Source organism: Cebus imitator, unplaced genomic scaffold, assembly GCF_001604975.1.
Source record: "Cebus imitator isolate Cc_AM_T3 unplaced genomic scaffold, Cebus_imitator-1.0 Scaffold602, whole genome shotgun sequence".
Taxonomy (NCBI): Eukaryota; Metazoa; Chordata; class Mammalia; order Primates; family Cebidae; genus Cebus; species Cebus imitator.
In genome coordinates this window covers 94,522-106,162 of record NW_016107917.1, presented here as the reverse complement: position 1 = coordinate 106,162, position 11,641 = coordinate 94,522, and the positions used below count along the sequence as shown (strand labels likewise).

The window sequence follows — 11,641 nt, the reverse complement described above, 5'->3', positions numbered from 1 at the left end:
GACAGGGTTTCAACATTTTTTGGTCAGGCTGGTCTTGAACTCCTGACCTCAGGTGATCCACCCGCCTCAGCCTCCCAAAGTGCTGGGATTACAGGCATGAGCCATTGTGCCCAGCCTTCTATTCTTCTTTAAAGATCAAATCCAGGATACCTTGATGCATGAAATATGCCATGCTGTTTCCTGGCTCATGGTTTCCGTCATTCTTATGGTGACACGTGGAAGTATTATGCCAGGATATCCAACAGGGTGCACCTGGAGCTGCCCAAGGCCACCTGTTGCCATAGCTATAAGATTACCTTCAAGGTCCATTATGAATGTACTGAGTGCAAAACGAGCTAAGACTCTTGTCCTCAGACTTTTCCCAGTTATGTTTTGCTGGGGCCTCCAAGTGGCTCTCGAGTGATTTTTAACTAGGCGGCTGTCTGAATTGAGGAGGAGAACCTCCTCTCCTTTCCATGTTCTCTTTCTCCTTTCTCTTGTGTAATTTGAGCCGGCCTGACCCCTGCTGCAGCTTGGTGCCCCGGTCTCTGACAACCCAGAGAAAATTCTTGCTTTGGGCTCAAGACCAACATCTCAGATCTGATGCTAAGGAACAGTGACTGATTCTTTTGTTGTGTTTTGTTCCTTTCCTTCCCAGAATTGGCCGCTACACCAAATCATTGGATACCAGGTGTTTCATTTATGTCAAGTTCAAGGCGTGTCTGGTCATGGTGCCGTTAACTTGGAAAGATGGGACCCACATTGTGCCCCACGTGCGACCATTTGCTGTGTATATACAGAAGTATTATAGAAAAATTCTGCAGGAGATGGGTGGGATTAGCTACAGGGATGTGATGAAAACATTTGGTAGGAATTTCAAGGTGATAAAGAATTTTTTTTTTTTTTTTTTTTTAAATGCGGGGTTTTAATTATTTGGTCAGGCTGGTCTTGAACTCCCAACCTCAGGTGATCCGCCCACCTTGGCTTCCAAAGTGTTTGGAATACAGGCGTGAGCCACCACGCCCTGCCAATAAAGAATTCTTAAGGTTATCTGAGGGTATATTCATGTGAGCTATATATGTTTTTGTTTTTTGCAGTTGTCTGTCATCCTACCTACAGACAAGTGAGCTACATTTTTTACTGTTAAGAAGTTTTAGAAAACTTTGTTTTTGTGAAGTTAGGAATATTATAGAATTTAGGTACTGTTAAGTAAGTAATATTAGAATTTAAGATTCATGTTATTAATGATAATTGACCTTAACCAGGGGCTCTATTGCTAACCACTCTGTGCCCTTGACAGGGAAGATCTGAAGCCTTTGGGATCTACCTTGGGTCTTTTTTCAGCTCCATAGTTTTCACATGTAAGACAAAATGCAAAAGAAAAGTGAGTTTTCAAGAGTGGCAGGTGGAGAGAAAGGAGAATGCTGGAATGAGGACAAGTTTTAGTGGTAACACTTAAAACACCAGAGCTACTGTGACATCTACATAGACAGAGGAAAGACACTTTGGCTCCATAGTTTTCACATGTAGGACAAAATGCACAAGAAAAATGAGGTTTTGAGAGTGGCAGGTTGAGAGAAAGAGGAGAATGCTTGAAAGAGGACAAATTACTTAGAGGCAGCACTTAAAACACCAGGGCTACTGTGACATCTGTGTAGACAGGAAAGACAAACGTGTTTCATAAATGTTTCTGATGACGTTGATTGAAACTATCTGAGCCATGTAATCAAAAAATAAAAGTTGTATGCATCTCACTTGTTAGCAAAGTCCGTTCATTGACTCCCTGCACCTAGACCAGAACAGACCCTCTGATCTTTTGTCCAAGACACTGGACATCTGAAGCCCTCCAGGACATGTCTAGAGGAGCGCGATGCACTCCCTGTTTCTCTGGCTTCTGTGACTGCCCATAAGAATTTAGCAGCCTCCCTACTTAGAGTGATTCAGGGGGTGGACTGGGACCCACATTGTGTTTGTTTTCTATGGGTGCTGCAACAAATTACAAGCATAGCGGCTTAAAACACACATTTACAGTTCTGGGGGTCAGATAGTCTTATCACTGGTGTCACTGGGCTAAAATCAGGGTGTCAGCTGGGCTGTGTACCTTCCTGAAGTCTCGGGGAGAATCCATTGCCTTGTATTTTCTTCTTTTTTTTTTTTTTGAGACAGAGTCTTGCTCTGTCACCCAGGCTGGAGTGCGGTGGTGCGATGTTGGTTCACTGCAACCTTTGCCTCCCGGGTTCAAGTGATTCTCCTGCCTCAGCCTCCCAAGTAGCTGGTATTACAGGCACCTGCCATCATGCCTACTTAATTTTTGTAGTTTTAGTATTGAGTACTAGTCACCATGTTCGCCAGGGTGGTCTCAAACTCTTGACTTCAAGTGATCCACCCACCTCAGCTTCCCAGTGTTAGGATTACAGGCATGAGCCACCTCACCTGGCCTTTTCTGCCTTTTAGAGGCTGCTCACACTTCCTTGGTCAGCAGCTCCCTCTCTCACTCCCCTGCTGCCTCTCACTTTTACTTTATATATATATATACACACACACATACACATATGTATATATTTTATGAGATGGAGTCTCACTCTCGCCCAGGCTGGAGTGCAGTGGTATTATCTCAGTTCACTGCAAACTCCACCTCCTGGATTCAAGTGATTCTCCTGCCTCAGCCTCCCAAGTAGCTGGGATTACAGGCATGCACCACCGCACTTGGCTAATTTTTGTATTTTTAGTAGAGACAGGGTTTAGCCAGGCTGGTCTCAACTCCTGACCTCAAGTGATCAACCTGCCTCGGCCTCCCAAAGTGCTGGGATTTCAGGTGTGAGCCACTGCTCCCAGCCCCTTTCACTTTTAAAGGACGCTTGTGATTCCTTTGGGCCCATCTGGATAATCCAGGAGCCTGTTCAAGTCAGCTGATTAGTAACCTCATTTCCCTTTTGCCATCTAAGGTAACATAGTCACAAGCTCTGGGAATTAGTGCGTGGACGTCTTGGGGCCCACGTTTTCAGCCGGCTACAAGCATCTTGACTATCCTGATACTTTTTCTAGTCAAGGTGGGTTCTGTCATTTCCCTTCCTTTCTTCATTTTCTAAAAGCTTGGAGTGTTTAGTGGCTACAAAGTGGGCTGGTGTGTTTATATGGTGGGACGAGCTTTCGCAGCCAACTCTTCAGATTCTTCCTCCCTATTCCCATCTGTAGCCATATCTGCAGTTTCAGCAGGGACCCAGCGGGCTTGTGAAATTGGATCCTAGCAGGTCAGTGACTTAAGTAGGGGGCACTGACAGTGCAGTAAACCCAGCCCATCACCTTCTGTTTTGACTGAGTAGTCCTGTCATCTGCCTTTCTGGGAAGCCCCAGTTATTTCCTCCCCTCACTTCAATCTCATCGATAGCCCTGGAATAAAGCTCCCCACAGCCCTCCTCCAGGTGGCTGTGTGCTAATGACTGTTGGCAAGTCATCCGGCCTTGCTTTTCTTCAAGTCCACAGCCATTTCCTTAGTAAGCGCTTGTATCACTCATCTGAAAAATGTGTAGGGCCTTCTAGCTGGTCCCCAATACCGTCACCTGATGCCGAACTACCTTTCATCCTTACTTTCAGCCTTCCCACCTTTGCTACTGCCCTCCCTTATGCCCGGAAATACTACTTGCCCTTTAAGTCTAAGAAGCCTTCCCAAATGGCTCCAGCCTTCAGTGCCCTGAGCTCTGGGTTCACTGTGCCACTTATTTGCCCCATGGCCCAGGCTGCTGGGTTTCACTAGTTCCATGCATATGTTGCCTGCGGTCCTGAGCTGCTGGAGTGCAGAGCTCTCATGTTCATGACTGATGGCCCCTTCCCCAGTTATGCCAGCCAGCTATCTAACTGCTCACTCTGCACCCATGTACTTGGGTGTTTCCTTGTGAGTAGAACAGGAGTGCCCACGAGGGCAGAGACAAGAGTGCAGACAGACATTGATGAAGGCAGGATGGGCTGGCACAGACCCAGGGCCAGGCAAGGAGAAGCAGGAAGTGCTCCTGGAGACCAGGTGGGGGCTGTAATGATGCACGAACACGCCCTGGTCCTGACAATCTTGTTTATTAAAAAGTTTAAAGCAGGATTTTAGATGTAAATATAAAAGAGCAAATCTAGAGGTCTTGGGGACCATGGCCACAGTCACTGCTGAGCTGGAGGCCTGGGCTGTGGCTTCGTGGGGCAGCGCCCTCCATGCAGCGCCTTGTACTCCCTACACTTGGGGAAGGTGAAGTTTTAGTTTCCAAATGAGAAGGGCAGTGAGACTCCAGGCAGCCACGTTGGGCGGCAGGGTGGGGCTTGGCAGCTAAGGAGCAGCAATGGTGCAGTCCTCAGAGCTGGGAGGGTGGCTTTCCGGGAGACCTGGTGGTTCTGGGGCTGCCAGTGAATCCCAGGAGTGAGGATATGGGGAGAGCCAGCGCCTGCCGGCCCAGCAGAGAGGGAGTAAGGAGCCTGGAATGCGGGGAAGTCAGACTGTGTGGGTGAAAGGGGAGCCCGGATTCTGGCCTCACAAGCCTGAGTAGGAGGCCTCTGAGGTCTCAGACCAGGATGAATCCCGGCGGGAAGACGACGGCTGCCTCTGGAGCCCTCTCTGGTTGGGGCAGCCCAGGCGCAAGAGCAGCATCCACATTCGCTCCCGGAACTTGACGCCTACAAAGGCATAGAGCAGCGGGTTGAGGCAGCAGTGCATGTAGCCCAGGCCTGAAGTGACTGATTTGGCCACGTCTACCTGGCTTTCTCGGCCACAGTTGCGGGCCAAGGTGCCTAGGTCCATGAGGATGTCCACCAGCACCACCAGGTGATAGGGGGTCCAGCAGAGGGCAAAGGCCACCACGACCACCACCACCAACCGCATGGCCCGCAGGCGACGCTGGCCCCTGGAGACCAGCAGCACGGCAAGGATGCGGGCGTAGCAGTAGGCCATGACCAGCAGGGGCAGCAGGAAACCAGCCACCAGCTGCAGCACCCGCAGAGCCGTGCGGCCCACCTGCGGGAAGGTGTACTGGCACTGGGTGGTGTCGAGGCGCTCGTCGTGGTGGGCTGACAGGAAGATGAAGTCTGGGAGGGCGAAGAGCAGGCAGAGCCCCCAGACTGCCAGGCAGGTGAAGGTCACGCGGGTCGGGGGCCCCCTGCGGTAGAGCTGGGTGGCGTGCACTATGTTCAGGTAGCGGTCAAAGCTGATGCAGGCTAGCAGGAGGGCCCCTGCATAGAAGTTGATGTTGAAGAGGGCACCTGCCACTTTGCAGAGGCCAGAGCCAAAGACCCACTGGATGGCAGCGTCCACTGCCCAGAGCGGGAGCGTCAGCACCAGCAGCATGTCCGCCACGGCCAGGTGGAGCAGGAAGGTGTCGGTGCTGCTCAGGGCTGCCCGCTGGCTCAACAGCACGGCTGCCACCGCGCCGTTGCCCAGGAGCCCCAGAAGAAAGAGGAGGCTGTAGAGGGCCGGCAGGAAGGCCCGGTCGAAGTTCAGGCTGAAGTCCTGCGGGCAGGGCGGGGAGGTACAGCACAAGTCACTCTCGTTTTCTCCATAGTCATAGGAAGAGCTGAAGTTCAGGAGGGCGGCCACCTCAGCCTCACTTAGCACTTGGCGGTCACTCACCTGGGAGGAAGGGAACAGGGAGGAAGGGGCTGTGTAAAGGCCTGGCAGGAACTCCTTTGTAATTGAGTCTGACTTCCTCTGTGATTTACTCTGAGCAGCTCCTCCTGAAGGCAGGCCCCGTAACTGTCCCCGCCCATCTTCCAGGGCCAGACCTCCTCAACTCCGTCCGCTCAGCCTGGGCTCTGGGATGGTGACTTCCCTTCTCAAAGGCTGCTTCTCTCTCACTCTTCTGCGTGATCCCATCAGCCCAGGGATCCCTGGGCAGGAGGAAGAATGTCCCTAAGGTGCCCAGAGCCTTCTCTGCCTGCTGTCCTCGCTCTCCTTGCTCTCCCTTCACGGCTTGCCTTGCGTCCTCAGTGCCCCACCCCGCCACCTAGTTCAACCACCTTCCTCCCTTCCTCCCCAGTGCCTCTCCACAGTCCCCTTTCCCAGTTATTGACCCTCCTCTTCCCTCTTCGGTTCTTCTCTGGGGACCCCAACTTCCTGCCCCCCCGTGTGGCCTCTCTATAAGTCACCACGCCCCCCAAATGCATGCAGTTGGCACCGTCTTTCCCCTTCCCTACATTGAGGCTTGCACAGCCATTTAGTTGCCCATGAGGGGATCCCCTACTGAGCTCGAAAAGAATCTTCTTTACCCCCTCACCCCCAGCACTACAGACCTGCAGCCCTCCCCAGTGCCAATTCAATCCAGCATGCAAGAGTCAAAGTTCCAAATTGGCTGAACGGAGCCTTAGAGTCTACCCGTCCCCCACCCCCATTTTGCAGGTGAGACACAAAAGCCAGAGAGGAGAGGAGAGACACCCAGGGTCAGTGGCCAAGCTGGGTTCCCAATTCCCCATCTAGTGCTGTTTCTACCACAACCCATGCAGCCTCCAGCTACTCACCCAACCCTGTGGTGACCCTGGGCTGTGGGCCAGCCCCGGCATTCCCCCAGTGCCCAGGGTTCTCCACTTTGAGCTCTGTCCTGGCCTGGCTGGGCAGCAGCACTTACCTCAAAGACCATGGCTGGGATGGTGCTCTGGCTGCTGGGTCATGTGCTACGTGCCCCTCTGCTGTGGTTGGAAACCTGCAGTCACAGAGGAAGTGGGAGTTTCAGGCAGTTCTTAGTAGCAGCCTCTTCCAGAGAGTCACCTATACCAGACCTCCCTGAACCTTAGGCTGCAGAGTTTCTATGCCAGCTGTTTCTGTGGCTAGGTGAAGTCTCTCTGGAGGAGCTGGCCACAAGCTTGGGACCAGAAAAACTGGGCAGAGGATGACCGGTTGGGGGGCAGATCCTTTGAGGAGAGAGGTCTGAAGAAGCAGAAATGCAGCTGGGAAGTGAAGGGCAGCTCTGCTGCCTGCACTGGTAGGGTCAGTGCTCCATAGATTGGAACTCATCTATCCTGGCCTTGAGTTGATCTTTGCATGATTGTAAAGGTTGGGTAGAGAAATAAGTCTGTAAAGGAGATTCACCTTCTTAAAAATTTCAGCCAGGAACAGTGGCTCATTCCTGTAATCCCAGCTACTGGGAGGCTGAGGCAGGAGGATCACTTTAGGCCAAGAGTTTGAGACCAGCCTGGGCAACATAGTGAGGCTCCATCTCTACTAAAAATTTAAAAAGCCAGCCAGGCATGGTGGCATGTGCCTGTAGTCCTAGCTACTTGGGAGCCTGAGGCATGAGGATTGCGTGAGCCTGGGAGTTCAAGGCTGCCTTGAGCTACAATTGTACCACTGTACTCCAGCCTGGTGACAGAGTGAGGCCCTTTCTCTCTTTTTTTTGAGAGGGAGTTTCACTCTTTTTGCCCAGGCTGGAGTGCAGTGGCGCTATCTCGGATTACTGCAATCTCCGCCTCCCGAGTTCAAGCAATTCTCCTGTCTTAGCCTCCCGAGTAGCTGGGATTACAGGCATGCGCCACCACGCCCAGCTAATTTTGTATTTTTAGTACAAACGGGGTTTCTCCATGTTGGTCAGGCTGGTCTCGAACTCCCAACCTCAGGTGATCCACCCGCCTTTGCCTCCCAAAGTGCTGGGATTACAGGCATGAGCCACTGCACCCGGCCGAGGTCCTGTCTCTCAAAAAACAAATATTAAAAAAAAAAGTCATCACACTAAATTTAGCTCTTTACCATCACCCCTCCCTGCTAATTAACGGGGAAAAGGAAAGGGAACTACCAGTAATGAACTTGCTATGTGCTAGACATTGCTTTAGGTGCTTTCTCTGACACTGCCTTATTCCAACCACACAACTCACTTGTGAACTGCGGGGTCATCTACATGGATGATTCAGAAAGGGGACAGGCCTTCACCAGACACAGCAAGTAAAGGTGGGTGTGAGGACTGATCCCATGGCTGTCTGATTCTCCTTTTCCTACTCATGACACTGTCTTCAGTTTCTTTTAAGTGAATAAGCTATGGTATATTCATGCAGTTAAAAACAAATGAACTAAAGCTATACATTTTAACATGGATGCATCTAGAAAAGCTAATGATCACATTGCAGAAGAGGCAAGTTACAGAATGCCATCTATAGTTTGAGGCCACTTACGTAAACTCTAAAAACCACCACAAAATGAATACCACGTTGTTTTGGATAACACTGTTTGTTCTCAAAGTTTAAAACAGGGAAAGGGGAGGTACCACAAATTCATGAAAGCAGTTGCTTCTGGGGCAAGAAGGCAGATGAGGTTGGGGAGGAGGCCATAGAAACCTCTTGATTTTTTGTTTTTATTGTACTTTAGGTTCTGGGGTACATGTACAGATCATGCAGGATTGTTGCATAGGTACATACACGGCAAGGTGGTTTGCTGCCTCCATCCCCCCGTCACCTATATCTGGCATTTCTCCCCATGTTATCCCTCCCCAGCCTCCCCACCCCCCGCTGTCCCTCCCTTGGCCCCTCCCAACAGATCCCAATGTGTGGTGCTCCCCTCCCTGTGCCCATGTGTTCCCATTGTTCAACACCCACCTGTGAGGGAGAACATTCGGTATTTGGTTTTCTGTTCTTGTGTCAGTTTGCTGAGAATGATGGTTTCCAGATTCATCCATGTCCCTACAAAGAACATGAACTCATCCTTTTTTATGGCTGTGTAGTATTCCATGACATATATGTGCCACATTTTCTTTGTCCAGTCTATCATTGCTGGGCATTTGCTATTGTAAACAGTGCTGCAATGAACATTCGTGTGCACGTGTCCTTATAGTAGAATGGTTTATAATCCTTTGGATATATACCCAGTAATGGGATTGCTGGGTCAAATGGAATTTCTATTTCTAGATCCTTGAGGAATCGCCACACTGTCTTCCACAATGGTTGAACTAATTTACACTCCCACCAACAGTGTAATAGTGTCCCTATTTCTCCACATCCTCTCCAGCATCTGTTGTCTCCAGATTTTTTAATGATCGCCATTCTAACTGGCGTGAGATGGTATCTGATTGTGGTTTTGATTTGCATTTCTTTGATGACCACTGATGATGAGCATTTTTTTCATATGTTTGTTGGCCTTTTAAGGAACCTCTTGATTTTAAGGAAAAGCTGTAAGGTGGCCTTGGTATAACACGTCAGTCACTGTATGGCAGAGAGTGGTGAACAGTTCCTCTCCCGCCTGCCCTTAGCTCTCCCCTTTGCCCTCTTCTCCCCTCCCTGTTACCCTCTTATTATCACCGGGCAAGGCTGCCCCTAACTTGCTTTTCCCAAACAGTTTCCTCTTTCTCTCTCTCTCCCCCATTTGGAAAGCAGGGGTTGGCAGGGGTTGAGGGGGAAGAGAAGATACAGAAAGAGACAGAGGCAAGTGCTAGCCCGTGGTCTTGGGACCAGTTTTCAGCCAGGCTGCTCCACAAAAGCCTCCAGGCTAGGGCCTGGAATTCAGTTTACACCTACTCACATGATGCATACTTGCAAGGCATCAAGGCCCTTCCCATCCTGTGGACAGATGTGACTCTCCTTGCTCTAAAACAGCTTGTCACCTGCAGGATTCAGGCCAGAGGGAACTGAGGGCCTGGCAGAGGTCAGGAGCAGTGCCAGTGAAGGGAACAGGAAGAGTTCCAGAAGCCAGGCCAGTTAGGATGAGCAGGACTTGGCAAGCAGCTACCTATGGGGGTGGAAAGGGGACGGGAGCTGGGACCACAGTTTCACATTGCTGGCCTGTGAAGAGGTTTGAGTTCCCTGCTCTTCTGCAAATGAGAAAATTGACCATAGAGAGCCACATCTGTAAAGGCCTGTCTTGTATTCAGCAATCATGTTATTTATCCCCTTTTGTTGGTATTAAAAGCGCCTTTTCTAGGATTATAAATCGTTCTACTATAAGGACACATGCACACGAATGTTCATTGCAGCACTGTTTACAATAGCAAAGACCTGGAACGAACCCAAATGCCCATCGATGATAGACTGGACAGGGAAAATGTGGTACATATATACCACGGAATATTATGCAGCCATCAAAAAGGATGAGTTCGTGTCCTTTGTACGGACTTGGATTAACCTGGAAACCATTATTCTCAGCAAACTGACACAAGAGCAGAAAATCAAACACCGCATGTTCTCACTCATAGGCGGGTGTTGAACAATGAGAACACATGGACACAGGGAGGGGAGCACTACACACTGGGGTCTGTTGGGGGGAAATGGGGGAGGGACGGGGGGGTGGGGAGGTGGGGAGAGATAGCATGGGGAGAAATGCCAGATGTAGGTGAAGGGGAGGGAGGCAGCAAATCACACTGCCATGTGTGTACCTATGCAACGATCTTGCATGTTCTTCACATGTGCCCCAAAACCTAAAATGCAATAAAAAAAAGAAATTCACACACACACACACACACACACACACACACACACACACACACACACACACACAAAAGCGCCTTTTCTTTATGAAATGATGGGGAAAACAGATGATAGTTTTGGAAATATCTTGTGATGGCAGTTGACAACCCAATGTGGGTCCTCTAAATCAGCAGTCCCCAACCTTTTTGGCACCAGGAACTGGTTTCATGGAAGACAATTTTTCCACCGACTGGAGTGGGGATGGTTTCAGGATGAAACTGTCCCACCTCAGATCATCAGGCATTAGTTACTAGTCTGCGGCTGGGGGGTTGGGGAGCCCTGCTCTAAATAGATGTTGAAATTTTACTGGTCCATGTGAAAGATAAGAGTCCAGGCCCGCCGTAGTGGCTCATGCCTGTAATCCCAGCACTTTGGGAGGCCGAGGCGGGCAGATCACCCGAGGTCAGGAGTTTGAGACCAGCCTGGTCAACATGGTGAAAACCTGTCTCTACTAAAAATACAAAAATTAGCCAGTTGTGATGTAGTCCCAGCTACACAGAAGGCTGAGGGAGGAGAATCGCTTGAACTCAGGAAGTGAAGGTTGTAGTGAGCCGAGATTGTGCTACTGCACTCCAGCCTGGGCGACAGAGTGAGGCTCCATCTCCAAAAAAAAAAAAAAAAAGATAACCCTGGTGTCCTTCCTGATGTCCTTCCAGTCTCTTCACTTGTTTGTCCCATGTCCTTCCCAGGTTGCTGGGAAGGACACATGAGAGAAAGGCAGAGCAAGTGCTTTGGAAAGGGGCAGAGAGCTTTCCTTTCTGAGCTTGGACACTCTATCAGGGCCGTGTCCTGACAGCCCAAGCTGGGCTGTGGGGCTCAGCTGTTCTTGGTGAGGCCATGAGGTTGTGAGAAGAATGCTAAACTTGTCTGAGTTCCAGCTCTGACTCCACCCTGTTCGAGCTGTGTGACTTTGGACTAAATACATAGCTGAGTTGAGCCAGTTTCCTCAGCGGCGTTGTTACAAGATGAACTGGAATAACCAAGGCTGTAGGCTTCCAGCACAGGGTCCAGAGCTTAGTAGGAGTGCAATCGAGAATGTTGAGAGAGATGTTGGCTATAAACTTGGAGCAACCAGGAACCTTTTGTATCAAGGGAGCCAGTGATAGATGGTGGCACTTGTGGGGCATACAGGCGTGGACTTGGCTGGAGGGCTGGTTTTCCAGAGAGGCCACCCTCTGCCTTAGCTGGGGGTGGAGGGAGACAGTGGGTTTGCCAGTCCTAGCCAGATCCTCTGGCTGCCCAGCTGTGTAATCCC

At 50.3% G+C, this 11,641-nt stretch overlaps 2 protein-coding genes across 3 annotated transcripts in view; one reads left to right on the top strand and one right to left on the bottom strand.

The window, feature by feature from the left end:
- The window catches only part of GCNA (germ cell nuclear acidic peptidase), a 36,076-nt gene extending 34,343 nt beyond the window's left edge, over positions 1–1,733 (top strand). The window contains exon 10 of the mRNA XM_037734316.1: positions 638–1,733. Coding sequence (XP_037590244.1) covers positions 638–720 — 83 coding nt within the window. The 3' untranslated portion in view covers positions 721–1,733. The remainder of the gene's footprint in view (positions 1–637) is intronic.
- Positions 1,734–4,028: 2,295 nt separating this feature from the next.
- CXCR3 (C-X-C motif chemokine receptor 3) lies at positions 4,029–6,679 on the bottom strand. Of its 2 annotated transcripts, none has more exons than XM_017516774.2 (2): positions 6,573–6,679; positions 4,029–5,581 (listed from the first exon to the last, which is right to left on the bottom strand). In XM_017516774.2, exons 1-2 carry the CDS (start codon positions 6,582–6,584, stop codon positions 4,490–4,492), a joined length of 1,104 nt encoding a protein of 367 aa, XP_017372263.1. In that variant the 5' UTR covers positions 6,585–6,679; the 3' UTR covers positions 4,029–4,489. The 2 variants fall into 2 exon arrangements, with proteins under 2 accessions (XP_017372263.1, XP_017372262.1); XM_017516773.2 differs by having other exon boundaries at positions 4,032–5,581; positions 6,466–6,640.
- Positions 6,680–11,641: the final 4,962 nt, after the last annotated feature.